A 27763-nucleotide genomic window follows, 5' to 3' on the forward strand; every position below is an offset into this window, starting at 1 on the left:
TGCTGATGCAGGGGACGCGGGTTCGTAACCCGGTCCGGGAAGATCCCACATGCCGTGGAGCGGCTGGTCCCGTGAGCCATGGCCGCTGAGCCTGTGCGTCCGGAGCCTGTGCTCCACAACAGGAGAGGCCACAGCAGTGAGAGGCCCGCATACTGAAAAAAAAAAAAAAAAAAAAAAAAAAAAAAACTAGGCAAGAATGTCCCTTCTCATCACTTCTGTTCAACATCATATTGGAAGTCATAGTTAATGAAATAAAAAGAACAAAAAGGAAAAAAAAGGTGTACAGATTTGCAAAGGAAGAAATGACTGTCATTCACAAATGACATGATTCACTATGTAGAAAATCCCAAAGAATCAACAACAGTAACAAGAAAACTCCCGGAACAAATAAGAGATTATTGCAAGGTGTCAGGAAACAAGGTTAATATACAAAAGTCAATTGCTGTATAAGAGCAATGAACAATTGGATTTTAAAATTAAAAACACAATACCATTCACATTAGTACCAAAGATATAGAATTCTTAGGTATAAGTCTAACAAAATATGTACAAGATCTACATGAGTAACACTAAAAAATTCTGATGTAAGAAATCAAAGAAGAGCTAAATAAATGGAGAGATATTCCATGTTCATGGATAAGAAGACCCAATATTGTTAAGATATCAGTTTTTTCCAACCTGATTTATGAATTAAATACAATCTTAATCAAAACCCCAAAAATTCTTTAAATTTTGTTGATATTGACAAACTGATTTTAATGTTTATATGGGAAGGCAAAAACCCCAGAAGAGTTAAGACAATAGTGAAGGTGAACAAAGTTGGAGAATTGACACTATCCAAGTTCAAGATTTACTGTAATAAGACAGTGTGGTACTGGTAAAAGAACAGACAAATAGACTGATGGAACAGAATAAAATAAAAGATCCCAGAAACAGTCCCACACAAATATAGCCAACTGATCTTCAACAAAAGAGCAAAGGTAATTCAATAGAGAAAGGGCACTATTTTCAACTAGTGGTGCTGGAAAAACTTGACATCCACATGCAGAAAAAAATGAATCTAGATGCAGACCTTATATCCTCCACAAAAATTAACTCAAAGTGAATCACAGACCTAAATGTAAAATTCCAGACTATAAAACTCCTAGAGGATAATATAGGAGAAAATTTAATGACCTTAGGTTTAGTGATGACTTTTTAGATACAACATCAGAAGCATGATCCATGAAAGAAAAACATCAGTAAATTGTACTTTATTAACTTTAAAAACTTTTCTTTGTGAAAGACAATGTTTAAAAAATGGAAATATAAACCACAGACTGGCAGAAAATCTTTTCAAAACAGATAACTGATAAAAGACTGGTAACTAAAATACACCCCAAAAAAGAACCTCTTAAAATTCAACAATAAGAAAAAATTTTAAATGCCCATTTAAAAAATGGGTAGAAGTTTGGAACAGACATCTCACCATAGAAAATATGTATATGGTAAATAAACATACGAAAATAGGCTCAACATTGTATTTCATTAAGGTATTTCAAAGTCAAACAACAAGATATCATACTACACCACACTCCTATTAGAATGGCTAAAATCCAAACACTGACAACACCAAATGTTGTCAAGGATGGGGAGCAACAGGAACTCTTATTCACTGCTGGTGAGATTACAAAATGGTACAGCCTCTTTGGAAGACAGTTTCATTGTTTCTTACAAAACTAAACATGCTCTTACTATACAATGCAGCAATCATGCTCTGTAGTATTTACCTAACAGAGTTGAAAACTTACGTCTGTGCAAAACCTGCACATAGATGTTTATCTGCACATAGATTTATTCATAATCTGCCAAAACTTGGAAGCAATCAAGATATCCTTCAACAGGTGAATGGATAAACAAACTGTGGTACACCCATACTATGGAATATTATTCAGTGAAAAAGAAATTAGCTACTAAGGGATGAAAAGATATGAAGGAATCTTGCAAGCATATTGCTAAGTGAAAGAAGCCAATGTGAAAAGACTATATACTATATGATTCCAATTATATGATATTCTGGAAAAGACAAAACTACAAAGAGAGTAAAAAGATCACTGGTTGCCAGGGGTTCAGGGGAAGGGGGGGGAAGAGATGAACAGGTGAAGCACAGGGCATTTTTAGAGCAGTGAAACTATTTTGTATAATACTATAATGGTCGATATATACCATCATACATATGTCAAAACCCACAGAATGTACAATACAAGGAGTGAACCCCAATGTAAATTATAGACTTTAGTTAATAATAATGTATCAATATTGGCTTATCAATTGTAACAAACGTACCATACTAATGCAAGATATTGGTAATAGGAGAAACTGGGGGGAGGGAGCGGTAGGGCAAAGGGAGTCTATGGGAGCTCTCTAAACTTTCTGCTCAATTCTCTAGTTTCTGCTAAAACTACCCTAAAAAATTAGTCTATTAATTTAAAAAGAAAAAAAAAAAAGAAACAGTGAACTCTGGAAGCAAAAATGACAAAATCATATCAATTTATATCTTTATCAGTAAGGTATGATACAAGAGTGGCCATTATGCTGCACCCTTCCCGTTACCATTTGACCATTTTATATGCAAAATTGTTAGTTTTTTTTGCTTTAATATGCAGTAATTATTATTTGTTTATAAATGAGTTTGAACATTTTTCATGTTTATTGACTATATGCATTTCTTATGTGAATTTTGTATCCATATCTTTAGTACACTTTTCTTTTAGAGTATATGCTATCTTCATCTGGGTATGTAAAAACTCTCTATATTATACACATTAACCCTTTATTTATTAGAAATATTTTTCTAGTTTGTGTTTTGATTTTGTTTATGGTGGTTTTGTGATTTAAGTTTTATTTACTCAAAATAATCAATCGTTCCTTTTTAAAATTAATTAGTTAATTTATTATTTATTTTTGGCTGTGTTGGGTCTTTGTTGCTGTGTGCAGGCTTTCTTTAGTTGTGGCGAGCGGGGGCTAACCTTCATTGCGGTGCGCGGGCTTCTCATTGCGGTGGCTTCTCTTGTTGCAGAGCACGGGCTCTAGGCGAGCGGGCTCAGTAGTTGTGGCACACAGGCTTAGTTGGTCTGCGGCACATGGGATCTTCCCAGACCAGGGCTTGAACCCATGTCCCTTGCATTGGCAGGTGGATTCTTAACCTCTGTGTCACCAGGGAAGTCCCAATCGTTCCTTTTAATGTTTATAAATCTTGTAATGCTTTCACTGATTCATTTTTAATACTTTTGTATGCTGTTTGATTCATATGGAACATATTTTGATTTATAACATGAGAAAAATACACTTTTAAAAATTAGAAAATAGCTAGGAAATGAACAATTTAAAAACATTCTTTACATATGACTCCTGTCTGGCTGGTAAAGAAATAGCTACATATAAGCTCTTCCTGAAGTTACTGGAGCCCGTCAAAGAATCTTGCTCTCTCCCACTCCAATCTCTGACCCTTAGGATACACATTAAGGCTATTGCTAGGGGACATACATTTTCAGGTTAAAACTTCTACAAGCTTTTTTGGTTTCAAGGGAAGAATATAAGCTTATACTGTTGTTGTTAAACTTAAGGTTTGTTTTGTGATTTGATTAGCTTCCTATTACATTTTGACTCTGAAATTATTTTATGTTAAATTTGTTTCCAAAATACCTTGCAAATTATATCTCTAATGTACCTCCATCTTCCCCAAATACTGTTCTCTCTAATGGCCTTGAGTGCATTACAGGCAAACTTATGAGTTATAATGTAAGATAAGTAATGTCTAGGGAGAATGTGTGCTTCTCAACTCCTCCTAGCTCCATTTTCCAAAGATAGAAGATGAATGTAAAAGCTAAAAATAAAAGCTTGATCTCATTCAGTTTGAATTAGACTACTCTATTTTGAGAACGTCTGACCAAATCCATCTCCTATAATACTTATGTTCCTGTCAGAAGGCGGTAATAAAAATGGAATAAAAATATACTGTTTAGAATATATATATATTTTTTTATATTGTATACTAAAAATGGGTGAGTAGGAAATAAGACAAAAGTTACAAAGTCTTGCTGAAAATCTTGCTCACATCATGGGTACTTCAACAACGAAGATCAAGCACAGCTAGCACAAATTACAGTGCATGTGTACAGAGTCTGATATATAAACAAAATAAATTATACGATCCTGGAAATCTTTTATTTTTATATGCTACAATAGCCTTTATCTGAAACTTTCATCTAAAATCTTCTATGTCAAGCTACCAATTATTTGTGTGTATGTGTCTGTCTGTGTAGGTATGTATTTAGATACACATACATATATACATGTTCTTGGTGTTTGAGCTTGGATCAAATCACATAATATAATTTTTCTGGTTCTACCATTTTCTCACCTGTTAAAACTAGGGCAATCAATTGGATAATTTTTAATGCCTTTGTACTTCCAAAATGGTATAATATTCATCCACAAAGACCTAATGAAATACACTGTTGGTTCAGGTAGAGTATCTATTTACGTCATCATCCATTTATTTTGTTTATAAACAGCATTCAACAGTGTGGTGTAGAGAATGAATACAGTATAACTGGCTAAGGAGACAGGTTCTAGGCTCAGGCTCTCTTGGTTAAGGGTTGGCACAACTGGGTTTTTGGAGTGTGAACTCTGTAAGTCACTTAGCTTCTCCAAGCCTCAGTTTCCTCCTCTGTAAAATAAGTATAATAACAGCACTTATCTCGTGCGGGTGGTTGTGAGGAATACATTATATAATCTATAGAAAGTATGCTGCACAGTGCCTGGTGTTCAGTAAGTAATGACTATTATTAGAATCATGGAACAAGAAGACTAAAATGAAACGAGATAAATGAAGGGGCAATGGAGAACAATGCACATAGAGATATTCTGCTTTTAAACATAAGACTTGGCATTTATTTTTGCTCTATCTGAAGCCCCACTAAAATGACACTAAAGAAATTAACAAGGATAAAGAGGAAAGGAAGGCCAGGGTAAGGGACAGGGCAGCAAAATGGGAGGACTGGCTAAAAATTTATGGTAGAAGCTGTGAGAATACCAGATGTCCTCCCCACGGAGTCAGGTAATAATTCGTTCTTTTCCCCTAAATACATTTAGAGGCTTAATCTCTGGGTGAGATTGAACCAAAGGACTTTAGGCTCCAAAAGGATATCTGGCATGGCAGGAGGAAGGTTGCAAACTGAAAATATAAGCATAAAGTAAGATTTACAGATATATAGATACCCCAGATTCCCTGCCTCACTCACCTCTCAGAATACTGGCGGATAGATTTATATCTACAAGTCTGTAGTAAGACAATCGCTCTTTAAGGGAATTAACAGGACCAAGAAAAAAAACTAAGATCATTTTTGGATCCCTCGGTTAAAAAGTAATATCTAACCATCTACTAGCTAACAAATCCTGTGAACCTTACGAAGTGCTTTTCATTGGTTTTTTAGGGCCTCAGTCTTAAATATGAATGGAGAGCCAATGATCGCCAGACAGTGAAGGAAAATCTCCAACATGAAAGACAGACATCAAAACAAACAGAAAAAAAATGAATTTAAAGAAACAGCAATAATTTAGGTAACAGAAGAAATTACTGAAAAACTGATACTAATATCCTTAGACGGAAATGAGGAAGTACTGCATCCACAAAAGAACATAAACCTATATAAAGAGAAGATTTAAAAAACAAGAAAAGCCTCCTGGAAATTTTTAAAAATACATGATATCAGAAAAAAGATTCAATAGATGTTTGGAAGATAGAGTTGAGGAGTTTTCCCAGAAGGTGGGAATAAAATATGAGGAGATGGAAATTGGAAGTCAAAATTAAAGGAGATTAGAGAATAAATCCAGAAGGCTTAATAGGTGACTTAACAGGAATTCTAGAAAGAGAGAACTGAAAAAATGAAGGAAGAAAATGATCAAATAAATGACACAAGAAAATTTCAGAGAAGAAAGAACATAAGAGCCTGCACAATGAAGGGAAAAAGACCCTCAGCAGAGATCACCCTGAAATGAATACCAGAGGTAAAGAAAAGACTCTAAAATCTTTGAGAAACAAACAGGTCACATACAAAAGCCCTGGAATCAAAATGGCACAATAGCAACAACATTTTGCACATCAATCAAATGTAAGTGAAGAATAAAGGTATTTTCAGACATGCAAGGTTTTAAAACACTTAATGAATGAAATGCACCCATTCTCAGGAAACCACTGGATTATATAATCTCTGCCAAATGCTGGCAAGGCTGTGGAACAAGAGGAACTCTCATTCACTGCTAGTGGGAGTGTAAAATGGTACAGCCACCTTGGAAGACAGTTTGGTAGTCTCTTACAAAACTAAACAGATTCTTACCATATGACCCAGCAATCATGCTCTTGATATTTGCCCAAAGGAGTTGAAAACGTGTCCACACAAAAACCTGCACATGGATGTTTATAGCAGCTTTATTCACAATCACCAAACTTTGGAAGCAACCAAGGTGCCCTTTAGTAGATGAACAGATAAACTGTGGTACATCCAGACAATGAAAATTCAGTGCTAAAAAGAAATGAACTATCAAGCCATGAAAAGACATGGAGGAATCCTAAATACATATTACTAAGTGAAAGAAGCCAATCTGAAGAGGCTACATACTGTATGATTCCAACTCAATGACATTCTGGAAAAGGTAAAACTGGGAGACAATAAAAAGATCAATGGTTGCCAGGGGTGGATGCGGGGGAGGCAGAACTTTTAGTAAAGTGAAAATACTTCGTATGATATGATAATGATGGATATATGTCAATTATGACATATGTATAAACATTTGTCCAAATCCATAGAATGTACCACGCCAAGAGCAAACCCCAAGGTAAACTATGGACTTTGGGTGATTATGATGTGCCGATGTAGGTTCACCCTTGATAACACATCATTCTGGTGAATGATGTTTATAATGGGGAGGCTGTGCATGTGTGAGGGCAGGGAGTATAAGGGAAATCTCTGTATCTTCTTTTCAATTTTGGTGTGAATCTAAAACTGCTCTAAAAAATAGTCTTGAAAAAAAGGCAGTAAAAAGAGCAGACAAAAATATGACCAGAAACCAAGAGAAACAATGGTCAGAAGTTCATAGGGGATTCAGACAATGGAGTTATCACATACCAATTTAAAAAATAAAGTTACTTAATAGTACAAGTCACAGAAGGAAACAAGAGAATGGAGCAGAAAAAATAGTCAAGAATATAAAAGATAAAAATTTTCCAAAATCAATGAAAGATATCAATCCACACATCCAGGAAGATCAGTGAGCCCCAAGAAAGATAAATACAAAGAAGACTATACACAGGCACATCACAGTCAAACTGCTTAAACCAAAACAAAGAGAAAAATCTTTAAAGTGGTTAGAGAAAAAAAGTACCTCCCAAAAAGCGACAACAAGACTTAAAACTGACTTGTCAGTAGAAACAATGAAAACCTGAACACAATATTTTACAATGAATTCATTCACCGATTAGACAAATATGTACTGAATACCTACCACATGCTAGATACTGTTCCAGGTGCTTGGAACACATCAGTGAATAAAACAAAGAATGTATGTTACATTTAACGTGTAAAATTATATAATAAACATTTTTAAGGGAAGAAATTGTATAAAACATGCTTAACACTCTATTTAGATAATACACTTCATTACTGCTGTTAGAATTACAATTAAAGTGTTAAATTTAATAGACTTATGACTAGTACTTTTTCAGTGATGGATGAGATTCTTTATAATCAAGTACAGTCTATGTATTAAAGAGCCTAACTACTAGGCTGGCTTTTGGGTAATGAAGAGTCATGGAATTTCAGAGCTGATCTTCTAGAAAACCCCAGAGATGATCTATAGTCCAGACTCCTCATTAGAGACGAAAAGGAACAATATATTTAACTCAGTTTCCAAGGTCACACAAAGTAGTTAGAGACACATCTTGAGTCCCAATGACTCCTGGTCAAATGTTCTTTGTTGTGTTTGTTGTTTGCTTCATGGGGAGAGGGGTTTAATTTAATTTTTATCAATGTAACGTGCATATAGTTTTAAAGGTAAAATGATTTTATAACACTTAAAACAAAAAGCAGCAGTCTCCTTTCCTTCCTCTGCCCACCTCCAAGTTCCAGTCTCCAGAGAGAACCATGTTAACTTCTAATATTAATAATATTCTTTTGTTTGACAGAATGTTACTTGCTGGGTGAGAGCTAGTTTATCAGTGCACATAACTCATATGTGTGAAAATAGTCCATTTCAACTTTTTCATTTTGCAGTGCATGCTTTTCATTTAAATGCATAAGCAGGATAACTGGTAGGTTACTAGCAACCCTGTTGCTATATGTACAATAGGACTATTAACTAATGAAATTGATTTTCATGTGTGATTAGACTACAAGACTAGTTACTTACATGAGATAGGAAGCTGGCTGCAGACTGGGCAGCAGATGGCTGTAGAAGGCGTGGTTTCACAGAAGAATTGGAGGTGTATCCAGGGCCCTTAAGTTCCTGGAAGACAATATACATGTGAGCAAAATAACTGTCAACCTACAGTGAGAATTGTGAAATCAAAATGTATTTTTGCAAATATAATTTCAGTCTTACATGTTGAACTTCTACAAAGTTTTAAGCCAAAGTATTAAGCAAGATGATTCGGGTGTATATCACTCTTTGGGGACTAATCATGGGCTTAGGAAGATGCCTTCACACTTCTGATGGATAAAATCATTCCAGATGTGAAAACATATCTTGGATGGGATGCTACTACGTTGGTTTCTAACTTTGCCAAACACTCCACACTACTTCTGACATACTACTGAGAAAGACCCTCTCCAACTATGGAGTGCTTCTGCCTGTGAAAATATCCAGTATTGAGACTTTAAAGTATGTCTGCAACTTTAAAATATACTCGAAAGCCAGACATATACTCCAGTGGAAAAATCTACTATTTTTAAAGAAGACATGTTCTGTCATGCAAATTACATCATTTTTTAAATTTTCCAAACAAGCCAAACATACTTGACCTCCTGTACACAAACCTCTGGTTCCCCAAGGTAGGTACTTCTATGTTTCCCTCATTCAGTATAGACTTAACATAAAGCATGGTGCTTCAATTTGTTACTATATATGAAAAGGATAGGTATAATCTGTACAATGCACAGATTTTATAATTGCTAATATTAGATAATGTTAAAAGTACACTTGAATGTATCTCAAGTACATGGGGAATATATGAAAGTATATCAAACCAAGGCATAATTTTTGCTTAAACTACTATTTTTGATGAAAAAAGATCTTACTTTTACATCCAAAGTGTGTTGAAGTTTTAGGTGCACTGATTTTTGTTCCTGATGCTGTATTATATCTTGACATTCTGCAAACTGCAAAGATGCCTACAATCAAGCAACCACATGTGGTTTACCCTCCATTCTGTATGCAATTTTATTTTATTAATGTATAAATGCAGAGTCGCCATCTCTTCAAGGAAACTGCCCCTGTTCTTGGCACACTGTATTACATTTATCTATTTATTTATGTTTTATTCAGAAAACTTGAGAGTAATTGGAGGCCATGTCTTTATCCTCTATAGCCCCAGCATCTACATGGCATTTAGTATGTGGAGGGCACTCAGAAGAATGAATGAACTAAGGATGAAATGAGCAAACAGCTTTAGCAATGTAAAAACATTTCTATAAAAATAACCACAACTGAAATTCATTGAGTCAATATATCATGTTCTAAGACCTAAGTTTAAATAGGTGGGATCACAGGTCATTTTCTATCACCATGAATGCTCTGATTTCTCAAGAATCAATGACTAGTCTTGGTATATTTTTAGGCTTCCAGAGTTTTCAGGGGACACAAAGAGAGATTTACTTCTCTACAATAAATGGCAATGACAAATACAGTGTCATCATTGATCCTTCTCATTCTTTAAGCTGTGTTCCTCACCTGCACTTTTTCTTTTTTTTAATTGATTAATTTATTTGTTTTTTTTTAATTTTATTTTTGGCTGTGTTGGGTCATCATTGCTGTGCGTGGGCTTTCTCTAGTTGCGGTGAGCAGGGGCTACTCTTCGTTGCAGTGTGCGGGCTTCTCACTGTCGTGGCTTCTGTTGTTGCAGAGCACAGGCTCTAGGCGCGCAGGCTTCAGTAGATGTGGCACGTGGGCTCAGTAGTTGTGGCTTGTGGGCTCTAGAGCTCAGGCTCACTAGTTGTGGCGCATGGGCTTAGTTGCTCCGCGGCATGTGGGATCTTCCCGGGCCAGGGCTCGTACCTGTTTCCTTGCATTGGCAGGCAGATTCTTAACCACTGTGCCACCGGGGAAGCTCCCCACCTGCACTTTTTGAACTCCACAAAGTGCCAGACGTTAGCATTACTTTATCTATGTATGGATATTATTAACAGACGGTATTCTACCTAGTATTCAAGTCCTTCTTTGATGGTAAGTTAGATTGGTGGTATTTTTAGTTATTCAGGTCACAAAGGATACCAGCAGCATCTTACATCTTATATCTGACTGCTCTTGTGACCTGTTAGCCAGAAAAAAGATAATTTTGTAAAAAGTATGCATCATGACTATGTTTTTAAAGCTCAGCCTTCTGTACAGGATACAGTTTTTTTCTTGTGTGAGGTGACTGGGATACAATACAGTTTGACAGATTTGGTTCCTATCAACATGGACCTTTCATTCAGAACAATTCCACTTGGTTAATAACTATTTAGTTGATAACCATTTTATATATTTAGTTAATAACCACCTTATCAAGAGCAACTTCCATATTAGCAACCTTTTCTTTCAGTCGGCGTTCCTGAGATCGTAGGACTTCTAGTTCTCCCGCCATCTTGTTTTTCTCTGCTGCAACAGTACTCAATTCCTGGCTTAATTTTGTCTTTTCTTCTTTTAGCAAATGCTTTTCCTACAATTGCAGAGGAGAAAATATCAGAAATAATATACTGATGTAGATGCTGAGATGTGATGGAAATATAAAACTATTATGTAAAGATCTGAACTATAGCTTAACTGTATATGGATTGGAGTTGGGAGCTGCTAGAATTATGTTACCATGTTCTCTCTCATTTTTATCACTACTAGTTTATTACTTCTTTCTAGGCTTACTAAATCTTTGATAAAACCTATGAAATATGTAATAACTGTGCTGTCATAAAAAGAGACAGTGTTGCGGTGAATTGAGAAATCATATACCAAATCAAATTGAAACTTCTTTAAAATGACACAAGAGATTTAAAGAAGACACACGTATTTGAAATCTTTATGGGTTTTCTATTTTGTTTCAAGGTTGAATATTAATTTCACAAATGGTTAAATATTCATTTCACAAACGCCTACTATAGACCCTCTGGCATAAAAAGAAATAGGGCACACAGTTCCTGTCCTCAAAGTCACTGTGATCCAGTGATGAGAATGAGCTTACTGATAAACTTATGGAGAATCTTTGGTATCTAACAAAGTTTCATTAAAATTAGTTCATTCCTTTAAAATACATCATGAAATGGGTAGAAGAGAACAAATGCATAGTAATCAAGTTAAGATATAAACCTGAACTTACTGAGTCTATATTTCTTTCTATATGTATATTTTTTTCATAGAGAAAATGTTTAATGTAAACAAGGTAGTAGGTATCACCACTGTAATACACATTTTGGATACAAATAGTTTTTCCTTTTCTGATGAGAAAGAAAGAAGGATTAATTTTTCAAGCTGCCTCCTTCCTGTTTGAGAGGAATGTCATCGAGCTTTGATGAACACCTTCCTTTACTAGGTGAAGGTGTTTCTGGTGACAGCAGGCAGTAACCTCTTACTGCCCTAAGTACCCTTGGGGAGGACGAGGATAAGCCCTGCTTTAGGTTCCAAATAGGCAAATAATGGAAGAAGAAAAAGAAAAGAACAAATTTAGGATAAGAAATGGAGGGGAGAAAAAAGTGGGAAAGAACAAAAGCACAGGAAATAAATAAGTCCATACGATGAGGGGTATGCACAAATGTATGTATATATTCGTTAATACTTAGCCTCATTCTAAAAAAAGTATTTCAGCATTTTTGGTAAGGGGAAAGCAATTATTTTAGTTGCCCTTATTTTCTGCTTATGCTGTTTACCTTCTCATCTCCATTACAGTCAGTTCTGTTATAACTCTTCTTCTAAAAGTGCAAATTTGTTCCAAAGTGATTGATGTTATCAGGGAACATTTGAATATAACACAAATTTCACATTTACTTATGCAGAGTTTCATTTATGAGACATACGGGGTCAAGGCAGAAAACAGCACCCAGCTAAACAGAGCTGCACAGAAATACACAAAAAGCATACATACACACTCTTCAAACAACTATCAGCTCCCTCAGTTTACCGTGGGTTATGAGCTATGTCCATGCACATCCTGTGTTACAGGAAACCCACCTTCTACCCCTTCTTAACAACTCCCATGCTGCCATTCTTCAAGGCACAAGCAAACTTCCAGTCTTTTTTAAGATAAAGGGCCATCCTAATTGTAGTATTTATGTATCTCTTAACCATTTAACATGTGTAAAACAGTGCTTCCATTTCCATTAGGTTCCTGTTTTCCTTTTGTCACTGATGAAGTTCGTTAGTGTGGTGCTGATCCCACTGCTCTGATAAGCCCCATGGTGGCTTTTATGGCACAATTTTGCAGAGCGTGGTCGTTTCAGGAACACATATGTTGCACTACAGCAGAACTGAATATGCTTTGTTTATAACCATTCCGTCTCTCTACCACGAATATCCTTCTGCCTACTTCTTGCAGTTAAAATATTAGCTCTTGGACAGCTACATGTAAAAAAAATGAAATTAGAACATTCTTTAACACTATACGCAAAAATAAACTCAAAATGGATTAAAGACCTAAATGTAAGACCGGACACTATAAAACTCCTAGAGGAAAACATAGGAAGAACACTCTGACATAAATTGCAGCAATATCTTTTTCGATCCATCTCCCAGAGTAATGGAAATAAAAACAACAATAAACAAATGAGACCTAACTAGACTCAAAAGCTTTTGCACAGCAAAGGAAACCACAAACAAAACAAAAAAAAACAACCCACAGAATGGGAGAAAATATTGCAAATGATGTGACCGACAAAGGATTAGTCTCCAAAATTTACAAACAGCTCATGCGGCTTATATCATAAAAACAAACAACCCGATCAAAAAATGGGCAGAAGACCTAAATAGACATTTCTCCAGAGAGGACATGCAGATGGCCAAGAGGCACATGAAAAGATGTTCAACATCACTAATTATTAGAGAAATAAAAATCAAAACTACAATGAGATATCACCCCACACCAGTCAGAATGGCCATCATCAAAAAATCTACAAACAATAAAATGCTGGAGAGGGTGTGGAGAAAACAGAACCCTCCTATACTGTTGGTGGGAATGTAAATTGGTGCAGCCACTATGGAGAACAGTATGGAGGTTCCTTAAAAAACTGAAAATAGGGCTTCCCTGGTGGTGCAGTGGTTGGGAGTCCGCCTGCCAATGCAGGGGACATGGGTTTGTGCCCCGGTCTGGGAAGATCCCACATGCCGTGGAGCGGCTGGGCCAGTGGGCTGTGGCCGCTGGGCCTGCGCGTCCGGAGCCTGTGCTCCACAACGGGAGAGGCCGCAGCGGTGGGAGGCCTGCGTAGTGCAAAAAAAAAAAAGAAAAAAAAAAAACTAAAAGTAGAGCTACTATACGATCCAGCAATCTCGCTCCTGGGCATATATCCGAAGAAAATCATTGTTCAAAAGGATACCTGCGCCCCAATGTTCACTGCAGCACTGTTAATAATAGCCAGGACATGGAAGCAACCTAAATGTCTATCGACAGATGAATGGATAAAGAAGATGTGGTACATCTATACAATGGAATATTACTCAGCCATAAAAAAGAATGAAATAATGCCATTTGCAGCAACATGGATGGACCTGGAGATTATCATACTAAGTTAAGTAAGTCAGACAGAGAAAGACAAATATCATATGATATCGCTTATATGCAGAATCTAAAGAAATGATACAAATGAACTTATTTACAAAACAGAAACAGACTCACAGACTTAGAGAACGAACTTAGGGTTACTGGGGAGAAGGGTCGTGGGGAGGGATAGATTGGGAGTTTGGGATTGACATATACACACTGCTGTATTTAAAGTACAATAGATAACCAACAAGGACCTATTGTATAGCACAGGGAACTCTGCTCAATAATCTGTAACAACCAAAATAGGAAAAGAATCTGAAAAAGAATAGATACATGGGGACTTCCCTGGTGGCACAGTGGTTAAGAATCCACCTGCCAATGAAGGGGACACGGGTTTGAGCCCTGGTCCGGGAAGATCCCACATGCCGTGGAGCAACTAAGTCCGTGCACCACAACTACTGAAGCCCACACGCCTAGAGCCCACAACAGGAAACTAAGCCTGTGCTCCACAACAGGAGAAGCCACCTCAGTGAGAAGCCCGTGCACCGCAACGAAGAGTAGCCCCTGCTCGCCACAGCTAGAGAAAGCCCCTGTGCAGCAATGAAGAACCAACACAGCCAAAAGTAAATAAATAAATAAATAAATAAATTTATTTTTAAAAAAAGAATAGATACATGCAAAAAAATAATAAAAGAGGACCAAGGAAAAAAATAATAAAATAAAATAAAATTCATTCCAGAGTAGTTACAAAAAAAAAAAAAAAAATACTAGCTCTTTCAAGGTCCTGCTCAAATGTTCCTTCAGGAACTTTCTCCTCATTCTCTCTGTCAGGAATAAACTCTTGTCTTTCTTCCATTGTACTCTGTATCTCTGCTACACCTTCTTCTGTGTTGTAGTTTACTAATGAGTGAACATATTGGCTTCCCCCATTCCAAGGACAGAGACTTACCTTGTTTGCATTTGCCATGGCCTCTTCTAAAAATTGTATCTTGCTCTGAAGGGCATCTATCTGACCTCTTTTAGCCGTAATTTGTTTTTGCATCCCCATTGCCACTTTCATAGCTGGAAAAAAAGGAACTAAACTGTATCTTAGTTTCTAAAGTTTCTAAATTTTGAGAGGTGACTATAATTTGATGGTCAAACATTATGAGAAGGTGACAGGTAAGATTCCTCTAAGGCACCTGGACAGTTTCAAAGAAGTGTTCACAGAAAATGTCTTCAGATTTCACAATATTGGGATATAACAATTTTCAGCAATTACTCAGAGGTTTTGAGCTCAGAAATGTATATAAATGATGATGTTTTGTGATTCCTTGCTAGAATTAATTTCACTGGCCATCATAATTTGCCATATCTCCAACAGTAATAAATAATGCTGACCAAGTTCATACTTACACATATAGGAAATATATACACACAAAATATATACAGTCATAAAATGAAAAATGTATATAGTATTTTTACTAAAATAATTTTTCTAGAAACTGATATATAAAATACCATGCAAGACATCTACTATTAGTGATCTTTTAAAAGATCCCAGTGATATCACAAACGACTCAATTTCCAATCTCATGGTTACCGTCATGTGCTTGGAACTCACTGCTGTTTCAGAAGTCAAACTGGCAATACAAGCATATATGTGATTATTTTACTAAAACTGATGACAGGATGAGAATGTTCTAGACAGGTAGTAGGCACTGAATACTTAAGATATGGCAGGCCACTGAAAAGATAAATAAAGTTCATCCTTGTTTGGAAATTCAAAGTCAGAGACCTTATGTTGTTTCTTGGAGTCAGCTGAGAAAAGAGGTTTGAAAATGCCACTGCTTTGAGTTAGGTCCAGCTAGAGCTTCGAGGTTAACAAGAAAAAGAAAATGTGCCATTCTTTAAAAGCAAACTATTGGAGGATGAAAGGTGTGACTTCTTCCTAACAAGATACAGTTCTTATAGCTAAACTGTCAAAGACAGGGTTAATACAGGCACAGTACACTGATTGGCTGGCATCATTCGCTCACCACTTTGAAGAATTTTGGTCTGATTAAGTGGATCATGGTTGGCCTTCAAAGGTAAATTTCTTAATAAAGTTTTTGTTTTAAGGTGATCTTAATCAATGAAAATAGGCATTCGAGAGCAAATACAGGATTACCTAGTTAATTTAACAATGGTAATGTGACTGGGGCAGTTGTGGAGAGGCCTGGAATACACTGAGGACGAGACTCTGTCTGGTGGAGGGGACGAGGGGACAGACCCCAGATGGGCCTCTGGAGTGATCTCTCCAAGCCCCACCATTTTCTTGGTGTTAACCAGCGAAGAAAGAGCTGAATCTCCAAGAACCGCACAAAATATGGACGCGTCAAGAATTTGCGTGCCATCTTTGTGCAGGGGCCATGGGAATCTCCTTCAGTATCTTTCCAATTTTGGTATATGTGCTGTTGAAGTAAGCACAAACGTAAGCCTTTTAACATGAAAAAATACTGAGAAATAGAAAAAATGTAGCCTTTAGTTAAATATTTATTCTTACAGTCAGCTAATATAGTAGCCATACAAACAATGATATGAATAATATGAAACAGCAACTAACCTTCTCTCTCTGAATTAATATGGGCAGCAAGGTGAAAAGGGAACAGGTAAGTGGTTGAAGGGACCCCTCATCCTAGCAGTTCAATTCCCAGGGCTCCCTCCCATCTTCATCTCAGAGAAGGAACTGGGAACTGACAATTAGCCACAGGTACACAGTTTATGTAGATAATAAACGTGTGAAAAATAAGGTGTTGAATGAAAATTATTGGTAACCCATATTTATATCAACACTTCCTTAAAAACAATTAACTGGCATTTATGGACATTGAGGTCTGTTAGAAATTATTGAAATAGCTACAGAAAAAGAAAGATTCAGATACTTAAAGATTAAATTAAGTAAATGGCAATTTCCCTCAAAAAAACCCACAAAAACCTGAGAACTACTGCTATATAACACCCATAAGTGATACCTATTTACCTATTGTTGTATGTCTCTCACAGCATGCTGCCCTGTGAAGAGGTGAAAGGCAACGTATCTAGGTTTGTGTTTTAATAAATCTAGACCAAGGGAATTAAAAACAAAAGGAAAAAAGCTACTAAAGCATACCGTGACCATCAGATCCTTCCATTGACTTTAATGTATTTCTTGTTTGTTCTAGCTCAGACTGTGCAGATTTTAATTGCATTTTCAGCTTATTTGTAGTAGTTTCCATTTCTTCACTTTTGTTTCGAAAATTCCTTTTTAAGACTTCATAGTCCTCTGTACAACGTGATAATCAATAATAGTTGATTAATTTTTTCTACTCCATTGTTATAAAGTATATTGTATTTGTAATTAATGATCATAGAATTTTAGAGCTGAAAGAGATTCCATCTAGTTACATCATTTGTTACAAAAATTAGATGTACATACACATTTCCAGGCATCTGACTCTTTTTAATCTGCTTGGGTGGATCTTCCTCCTTTACCCACTTATTATTTACTGCTTTTTCCCAGCCAGTATAATTGGCTCACATCTATTTCATCTTAAACCTTCTTGGATAATCGTATCTACCACAACAGATTTAACCTCCAGCTGGAGGTAGATGAAATGTCCACCACATGGTAAGTAGCCTGAGGCCGCCATGTGTCTTATCTGATTTTTTATCTCCAGTAACTATCAAAATACCCAGCATTCATTGTGCATACATAAGAATACACACACACCCACCCCCCCACACACACATATACACACACACACTTATTCAAGTATCTATTTATTTATATTTATCTATTTATATATGATAGATAGATTTACATATATAGGGAACAAACAGAACCAAGACCTCTCTGCTAAGATCTAACTCTGTCTAACCAGACACTTCCACGTGGATGTCCTGGTGCCCCCAGACCAACAGTATCACACTGACTGCGTCTCACCCTCCTGCCCGCAAGCCAACCCCTCCTGGTTTCCTTCTCTCAGCTGTTGGTATCATTGTTCTCCCAATACTGCAAATTTAAGACCTGAAACACATACACAGTCCCTCCAATCTCCAAAAATATTCTTAATTCTTCCCTCTCCTCTCCTTCTCACTGCCACTGCCTCAGTTCAAGTTATCATCACCTTTCCCTGGGACTACAGCAAAACCCTCCTTAACTGGGTGGCCTCTGTTCCTTTAGGCTTGCCCTTCTCTCTTTACCTGCCGACAATGTCCTTCTAACATGTAAATCTGATGACAACAATCTCTTACTTAATATCTTTTGCTGGCTCCACATTGTCTGCCTCATTTCTTAGTCCTCATTCCTTTGTATTTTTACTTCCATAAATACTTCTGAGGTCACATTATGTTATTTTATGCCTTCATGCTTCTGCCCATAATGTTCTCTCTGCCTGGATTGCCCTTCTACCTCTTTTTCACCTGCCAAATTCCTTTTCCTCCATCAAGCCCAGTACAGATGTTCCCTCCTACAGGAGGCTGATTCTCTATCCTCTGCCACATGTGCAGCCGGCACACGGCCACTGTGCCTCACCCACTATACTGTAACCTGTTCTATACGGGTCTGGTTCTCAACTAGCCAGGAGCCTCACTGTTGTTTCTAGGGCCTGTCTCAGCATCTGGCATAGTAAGTGTTCAGGAATCGCAGATGTATGCGTGTGTGCCTGTGTGTGTGTGTGTGTGTGTGTGTGCGCGTGTGCGTGTGTGTGTGTATGAGAAGTAGATAATACCTATACCATACTATTGGTGAACTACGAGTATTTCCTTTTAAAATTTAAGGCCTTGGATTTTTCTGTTTCAAGAAATTTGCATAAGTCTGTTTACATGTGTTGCTTCGTTATTAAACATCTAATCAAGCTATCTGACTCAAAGGACTCGAGGTTTCCGCTTCCCTCACCCTCCTCTTGGAAACTCAGTGAAGAATTTTATGGACACTGAAGACTGACTAAAGTTAGTGGTTAATAAGTGCAAGCTGTGGGAGGGCTTCAAGGAGAAGCATCAGGATTTCAGGTGTCCACTGGGACAGCATAATTATCCATGTTTGTAATTGGGATGAGGAACCATTCTTTCACATAGTCCCAGGATCCTCATTGAACTTCACTGATAGCACTCCTATTTTTTAGCAGAATTTGAATTGGAGTAACATACCTGTAAGACTGTTTAACTCATTCCTACTAGCTTTCACCTCACTTAATAAACGATCTCTCTCTTGTGTGATGTCCTTCACTGCACGGAGCCGCTCAGAGCCTGCGTTCACCAGCTTCACATTTTCCAGCTCCAGGTCACTCACTCTGGCTTCAAGCTCCCGTATCTTTGCATCTTTTTTATCTTTCAAAATCTAAATATAGGGGTAAACACAAAGGACAGAGTAAGAACTAAAAAAATAAAATATAAAGCAGCAATAGTAAGCTGGAAAACAGAAGGAATATTTGACTTCCTTTTAACCTTAGATGTTAATTCTCAGTATCACTGACCGCAACCCTTCATGATTCCTATTCTTTGTACTCATTCATTCAAAAAAAGGGATTGAACACCAGCACCTACTTTGTGCCAGGCGCCACGTTATCTGTTGGGGATAGCGTAGCAGGGGAGGTAGGGGAGGCCCTAGGTGAGCACCTCCTTGTTTTACTCCCAAAACACCTCACCTGCGAGGCTTCCCCTGCCCTGGCCGTGTACAGCAGTAATCAAACAGCGTCCTCGCCCTCGTGGGGCTTTACATTCCAGTGAGAGGAGACAGATGAAACAAATATTTAATAGCCAGATAACGAGGACAAAAAATAATTAAAAAGGTGAGAGGGTAGAGAATGAACACAGGGAGGGGGCTGCTACGTGAGCTAAGTTGGTACGTGGAAGAGAGCCTGACTGCTACCCTGAGGAAAGCCTGCTAGGCAGGCTGGCTGTTGGCTGTTCCAACAGCCAGGATTTTGAGAGGGTTCCCACCAGTCTAACTAATAAAAGTGGCCCACTCTGCCTAAACTGTTCTGCAAACAAAACGATTTATGCTGAACACCTGTTTTCCTTTCGGAAGACTGTATTCACCTGTCCGGTAAGGAGTACCTAAATGACCAGCCCCCAGTATAAAAACCCTGCAGACTGAGTCTCTCATGACCTTCTCTGGTTGGCAACATTTGACATATGTTGTCACAACTTGTTGCCGGGGGAATTAAGCATATGCTGCGTGACTGCCAGAGAGGACTTTTGGAAGCTTGTGCCTGGTTTCCTCCGTGTGCTTTTACCCTTGGCTGATTTTGTTTTAGATCCTTTCATTGTAATAAATCCTATCCATGAGCACGACTATCTGCTGAGTACTGTTTGAGTCCTCCTAGTAAATGATCACCCTGTGAGTGGTCTTGGGGACCCTGCCACAGTTGGTCAGGAAAGGCTTCTCTGATGAGCAGAAACCTCAAAGAGGTAAAGGAGCAAGCATGTGGCAGGCTGGGGACAGCTCCAGGCATGGGTAATGTGTTCAAGGAACAGCCCCGGTCCAGGAGGATCCCGCATGCCACGGAGTAACTGAGCCCGTGGACCACAGCTGCTGAGCCTGTGTTCTAGAGCCTGTGAGCCACAACTACTGAGCCTGCATGCCACAACTACTGAAGCCCGTGTGCCTAGAGCCTGTGCTCCGCAACAAGAGAAGCCACCGAAATGAAGCCCACGCACTACAAGGAAGAGCAGCCCCAGCTCACCGCAACTAGAGAAAGCCCGCGCACAGCAACGAGACCCAATGCAGCCAAAAATATAAACAAATAAATAAATTATAAAAAAAAAGAAAATCAATATTAAAAAAAGATTTGTGATTATCAGAGGCAGGGAAAGGATGGGGAGGGGAAATTGGATCAGGTGGTCAAAAGGTACAACGTTCCAGATATAACAGAAATAACTACACTAGTGATGTACCGTACAACATAATGACTATAATTAATACTGCTGTATGGTATATTTGAAAGTTGCTAAGAGAGTAGATCCTAAAAGTTCTCATCATAAGGGAAGAAACATTGTTTTATTTAATTTTTTTGTATCTATATGAGATGATGGATGTTGACTTACTGTGGTAATCATTGCACAATATATGTAAATCAAGCCATTATGCTGTATACCTTAAACTTATACAGTATTGTGTCAATTATATCTCAGTAAAACTAAAAGAAAAATAATAATTGTACGTGACTTGTCTCCTACTACTTACCGTGGCAGATACAGGTAACATAAAGCTTAGGAAATCAAATTTTTAAAAATTGGTTCAATAGTTTTAAATTTTGATAAATATTTACTGAGCACCTGCTGGGTGCAAGGCACAAAGCCCTGGGGCAGGGGTACAAAGATGAATAAGATGTGTACCCTGCTTGAAGAAGTCTGCAGTCTTATAGGGAAGAGGAGACATTGCTATTTATACACACACACACACACACACGCACACACACACACACACAGTGCAATACAGAATGTGATCCAGGCTATAACAGGTACAAATGCAGTATGATAAGGTTCAGAAGAGAGAGAACGGAATGGGGGAAGAGAACTAATATTTTCTAACCATCTTCCACAGGCCAGGAACCAAGCTAAGTAAATCCTTGATACATATTTTCTCGTGGAAGCCTCAAATAACCCAATGGGTTTTGGGGGTTTTGTTTTCTTTGTTTGCTTTTTGGTTTACAGACACAGAAGCCAACGTTCAGCAAACAGTCCAGTGTTTTACAGTTATTGAGTGGTGAGAGATGGGGTTCAAATTTAGGTCTGTTTGAAGAGGGACAGAATACTTCTTCAAACTGTGGGATCAGGAAAGGCTTCATGAAGAAGCTGGATTTTCTCTTTTCCGTCAGCAGTTCCGAACCATTTTGGGGCCATTCCTTGTGAAATCTGATAAAAGTATGGAAACTTTCTCACAAAAACATATATGCATACTGACACAAATACATTCAAACAATTTCAGAGTGCCCACAATCATCTTACAAAACCCCTTTCCAGTCAATTAGGTCATACTTACTCATGGGAAAAAAGATATTTCAGAAGCTAAACCAACAAAACACTCTACAGACCTTAACTTCCTGTAGCTCCAGTCTCCTATCATTGATCTCTTTCTCCAGCTGGGCTTTCTCTACTTGCATAGCGCCAGCCGTCCGTCCGTGCTGGCCCACCAGCTGCGTCATCTTTTCAATCTGTTGCCGCAGGATCTCGACCACTTTGTCCTTCTCTGCCATCTGCAGCTTGAGGGCCTCGCATTCTGTCTGCACGTTTCTGAGGTGAGCCCCTTCATTCTTCAGATGCTGCAGCTCCTGCAGCTTCAAGTCCACCCGGGAGCGCAGCCTCATGATCTCCGAGTTGGTGGCCTCGATGGCTCTCTCTTTCTCCTGGAACGAAGCTGTCAGGTCCAACACAGTCCTCTCAGAGCTCTCCAGGCTCAACTTCTTGGCTGTCAGCTCTTCTACGACTTTGCGGAGCATCTCTTTGGTGGATTCAAGCTGAGCAGTCAAGGAGGACACTTTTTCGAGACTTTCATTCTTTCCCTGAATTGCTGCCATCTGATTGTTAAAGAAGAATTTCATGAATTTAGGCAGACAGACAGAGGTCTCGAGATATGACAAGTTAGCTCAACAACGTGAAATCATGAATCTGACAGTGTCTCAAATTGTTCTGCTGTCAGAACCTCATAGAGACCATAGACTGACATGTGTTAATTAGACCAAAGTGGAGAGGCCTTAATTGAATAATAATGCTCCTCCTCTAGAGTGGTTTTCTAGCGTTGGGAGGAGCTTGGCAAGTTTCCTCTGAGGATGTCTTCCACACCAAGTTAAGTTAGCATAACACTGGCAATAGTGGAGAGTGTGGCAGGATTGAAGACAAACTGCCCTTTCTATTTCCCTCCAACCTGCCCCTTAATTCCGGGGGAAAAACAAAAACAAAAAAAATCTGTTGGAAACCTTCAACCCTGCTGTTCCTCACATCTCCCTATGGTTTGATGCTTTTCTGAAATAAGCAATTACTAGGTTACCAATTTCTAGGTGGAAATGAAAAGGAAAATTGGATGGGAGTTTCATTACACAACAATGGACAAAAACGAGATAAAGCTTAACATTTTAAATTTAACAAGTCGTCAAAAATATAGACATAAACAACAGGTTTTTATAAGTTGCTCACAGAATCCACAACCCTACTTTGGGGGAGACCAAGGAGGAGCCGCCCAGCCCTGCCTGACCTGCCGTTCCATCTGGTCCTGACACTCGCTCTTCATGGCCTTGAGGAGGGCCTCCAGGCGCTGCACCTCCATGTTCCTGTTGTCCAGCTCCTGCCGCAGGTGGTCGATGGTGATGCTGTTGCCTGTGTCCCGGTCCCACAGACGCTTATTCTGTTCCTTCTCGAGACTCAGCTCCTTCTCTCGTTTATGCAGATCAGCCTACAAGAAACGAAGATAAGCTTTTTCCCTAGTATTAAATAATTAAAGTAAAATTCTTATTTTCCTTCCTTACATCATTTTTGGAGTTGCTATGTGATTTGAGAAGCCTTTGATTTTGGAATCTGATTCCCTTTTAATGGCTTGATAAAGAACAATATTTCCTAGAAAAATAACATTTTGTTTACTTGTAATTTCTAGCATTACACCTCAATGGACTAGACCCCAAATAGTATATAATGAAGAGGAAACTACAAATCATCCTGTTACGTTTTGAATTTTCTAACAAAGGCATTATGCTTCACATCAAGTGTACTCCTGTAATAAAGAAAAGCTTGAAGGGACAGCAATAGTAATTTGGTTGACTGCTTCAGAAATAGCAGAATAGTGTCTGGTATTGGGATTGGGCGGGCAATTGGGTTGTGGATAGAATACCTCCCTCTTCAGTTACTCAAGAAACACATAGTGAGTGTTGACTGTTGGCAAAAACGCCATAGTCGGAGAAAGAGAAAAAAAAGACACAGAGATATTCAGAGAACTTTTCACCCAGAGAGAGATAAATGGACAAATAACTGGAAGTGGCTTTTCACTGAAGAGACAGAGCTAATGAACAGCAGAGAGAAATGATCGAAAAGGAGATCAAATGCTTCAAGACGGCATCTAAGTTGGACCTTGAGAACAGCTTGGAGATGCAGAGATTAGGAAGAAGGGACTAGAAAGACGCACATGGGGTTTGCTTGGAGCACTGGGTGTATGTGGAGAGAAGAGACTGGAAAGGTAAGCTGGGGCCAGATAATAATTGAAAGGCAGGGAGTCTGACTTTATGGGGAGAGTAATTTCTGAGTGGAAGAGAGACACAATCAGAGCTATAGTTTAGAAAGATGAATACAGGCTGGACGGAAGAGGGAAGAAACTAGATTTAGGAACCGAGTGAGGAGATGCTGCCACGCTGCAGGTATGATGAGGGGCTTGGATGAATGGGTAGTGGCAGCAAGAATGAAAAGGAGGGGATGGTTATGAGGACGGTTCAGACATTTAACCTCCAAGATTTTCAAATTAGATATGAGGACACTGGGATACACGCAATAGGAGGGAGAGAAGTGAGGATCATCCCAAGGTTTAGAGCTTCTCTCCCAGTTGCCAGCTCTCCCTTTACCGCACGCTCTTCAAGCCCCCTGTCGGCCTGTCCTCTACCAGCAGAGGGCGCTGTAGCCTCTGCTTAGAGGTCCTATAATAAATATCACACGAAGGGGTACTAACGTCTCCTTTCCTAAACTTCTCAGCCTGTCGTACCCCTAAACAGAGGGCAGAATCTGGTTCACTACTCTCAGAATCCTCTTTTCTTTCCTTCTAAAAAAATTTTTTTTACCTGAACTTGCATTTAAATTTTCTTTATACATAATTTGTATGTGTTTTGGATGTTGTCTGGCTTTGAAATGAACACTCAACATTATTTCAATTTAGCAGAACACAGTACCTAATTGAAAGACTATGGGTGTTTGACACATGAAAGAATGCTCAACATCATTAATCATTAGAGAAATGCGAATCAAAACTACAATGAGATATCATCTCACACCAGTCAGAATGGCCATCATCAAAAAATCTAGAAACAATAAATGCTGGAGAGGGTGTGGAGAAAAGGGAACACTCTTGCACTGCTGGTGGGAATGTGAATTGGTTCAGCCACTATGGAGAACAGTATGGAGGCTCCTTAAAAAACTACAAATAGAACTACCATATGACCCAGCAATCCCACTACTGGGCATATACCCTGAGAAAACCAAAATTCAAAAAGAGTCATGTACCAAAATGTTCATTGCAGCTCTATTTACAATAGCCCGGAGATGGAAACAACCTAAGTGCCCGTCATCGGATGAATGGATAAAGAAGATGTGGCACATATATACAATGGAATATTACTCAGCCATAAAAAGAAACGAAACTGAGCTATTTGTAATGAGGTGGATAGACCTAGAGTCTGTCATACAGAGTGAAGTAAGTCAGAAAGAAAAAGACAAATACCGTATGCTAACACATATATATGGAATTTAAGAAAAAAAATGTCATGAAGAACCTAGGGGTAAAGCAGGAATAAAGACGCAGACCTCCTAGAGAACGGACTTGAGGTTATGGGGAGGGGGAAGGGTGAGCTGTGACAGGGCGAGAGAGAGTCATGGGCATATACACACTAACAAACGTAGTAAGGTAGATAGCTAGTGGGAAGCAGCCGCATGGCACAGGGATATTGGCTTGGTGCTTTGTGACAGCCTGGAGGGGTGGGATAGGGAGGGTGGGAGGGAGGGAGACGCAAGAGGGAAGACATATGGGAACATATGTATATGTATAACTGATTCACTTTGTTATAAAGCAGAAACTAACAAACCATTGTAAAGCAATTATACCCCAATAAAGATGTTAAAAAAAAAAAGCAAATAGAACTTCTGGAATGAAAAAAATACAATTGTTTAAAAATACTCAATAAACTGTCATAAAACAAAAAAAAAAAAGAAAAGAAAGACTATGGGTGTTTGAAGATCGGCTTCACCTAACTTTTAAGCCCTAACAGTTCTGCTTAAAGTATAGAATACTATATTTTATATGTAAAACTTGAGTAGTGTCTAGGATATTGTGCTGTGTATAAATGTACAACTATGTTGTAAAATTTGTAATTTTACAAATGAAACTAGTTTTGTGAACTATTGTGGTAAAAATTTCCCAGAATTAATCTCATTCATATTTCAAATCATCAACTTGCCAAGAGCTTTTGAAGTTTATCGTCCAGATTTCCAGATTCCTCACTGAACTGATCACGTTCCGTCCGTGCTTCCATTAGTTCTGAGTTCGCAAGAACTAACTGCTTCTCCAGCTCTTCTATCTAAAAGGAAAGCACAAATCAGTCTGGCTACGTCAATGAGTAATATAAAATAAATAGAGTCTTTGGAAAACAAATGGTATTATGTTGGGGCAATGGTATTATTTGGGGGGCAAAAATAAAGTTTATTGTGATGTATTTTGCGAAGTTTTCTAAACTTAAGATCTATGTAGAATTTAGCCAGACAAACGGACCAAAATGAAATACTTGGTACTGTTGGGTTAAGCCATGGTCTGTAATGCATCACTCTCATTTTCACACTATTCAAGATTTATCTTCTGTGAGTATGTGTTCTATAATTTGGTATTTAAGGAAGCTTGATGTAGCATAAATAACATTCTGCAGAGCCCACGTAAATTAACTATATTATACTTAGAAGAGCTATTTTGTTTCAGAATATTAGCGTCAGTAATAAAAGGCATTGAATATAAAAGAATAAATGGTAACAACAAGTTTATAGTTACTGTCATTATTATATAATCACCCTAGTTTGCAAGAATAAGTGAAGTTATATTACAATCCTCAATTCCTATGACTATAAAATGGGATAAGAATACCAATTTTAAAGGATTGTTATAGGTGTAGTTTTCTCTTACAGACGGGCAGCTGTTTCATCTGTGTGACTGCATTTCTATGACATATGCCAGAAGGGCCATAGCTGCTAACAGCATCCCTACAGCTCTTAACCTGGAGGTGCAGTGCAGGCTAAAAGGTTAAGGTCTCAGGCAATGTAGATTCTGGGTTTAGATTCCGGCACAGCTGTACAAACTCATAACTTAGACACAGATATTAAAATAATGAAAAACTACTGATACTTAGTGATATGTAGTAATCCCTGATCTTTAATGTGATGCCTACAATAATATTTCGTCATCCACTTTTCAGTAATAACAAATCTTTCATGTCTGCACAAATGTTACACATCCCTTCTTACTGCTAAGGCATCTATTGAACAGGCTTCCAAATCTACTGTCAAGGATAAAACTTATTGATTGGTTTGGACGCAACTGTGATTAAACCTTCTTAAAGAACATATGAGCAAGACTAACTTTTTCTTAATGACTATTTTAAACTGGACTAAGTTCATTTAAGATCTTCATTTATTAATTCAGCACACACTCATTAAGCACATTATATATAAACACATATATGCAACTATCTCTTTGATAAATGGTAAGTATGAATACTTAGAAGTTATCTGTGTGTGTGTGTATATATATATATATCTTTATACATACATACATACATGACTTAAGAAAATACTAATACAGGACTATCAAACAGGTTCAAATTCAACAGAGTAGTATTACAGCCTATAGGGACTGGAATATAAATTTTAATATATACATTGGATATATTTTAAAACTGACTCTGTATTTGACTGCATGTTATATATAAAAAAAGTATTTCACAGGAATTAGATAAAATAAAACATGAGGTGACCGAATGAAATGTGCTCAGAGATTCTCATAATCCTATAAAGAAGTACTTTCACTCTTGTGCTCCTTTGGGGACATACACA

At 38.0% G+C, this 27763-nt stretch overlaps 1 protein-coding gene and 1 non-coding gene across 3 annotated transcripts in view; both read right to left on the reverse strand.

Annotated features, from left to right (window-relative positions):
* CCDC158 (coiled-coil domain containing 158) overlaps positions 1-27763 on the reverse strand; it is a 98189-nt gene that overhangs the window by 36202 nt on the left and 34224 nt on the right. Inside the window, exons 9-17 of one of the 2 annotated variants that reach the window (XM_073805366.1) lie at positions 26125-26244; positions 23172-23369; positions 22015-22497; positions 19127-19316; positions 17109-17261; positions 14928-15040; positions 10796-10954; positions 9336-9416; positions 8449-8544 (exon numbers count right to left, since the gene is read on the reverse strand). In XM_073805366.1, coding sequence (XP_073661467.1) covers positions 8449-8544; positions 9336-9416; positions 10796-10954; positions 14928-15040; positions 17109-17261; positions 19127-19316; positions 22015-22497; positions 23172-23369; positions 26125-26244 — 1593 coding nt within the window. The remainder of the gene's footprint in view (positions 1-8448; positions 8545-9335; positions 9417-10795; positions 10955-14927; positions 15041-17108; positions 17262-19126; positions 19317-22014; positions 22498-23171; positions 23370-26124; positions 26245-27763) is intronic. The other variant, XM_073805367.1, reaches the window with a different exon arrangement.
* On the reverse strand, positions 16319-16426 carry LOC117312529 (U6 spliceosomal RNA). Its single transcript, XR_004526852.1, has one exon. It is a non-coding gene; the product is annotated as a U6 spliceosomal RNA (small nuclear RNA).

Source organism: Tursiops truncatus, chromosome 5 (assembly GCF_011762595.2).
Source record: "Tursiops truncatus isolate mTurTru1 chromosome 5, mTurTru1.mat.Y, whole genome shotgun sequence".
NCBI lineage: Eukaryota > Metazoa > Chordata > Mammalia > Artiodactyla > Delphinidae > Tursiops > Tursiops truncatus.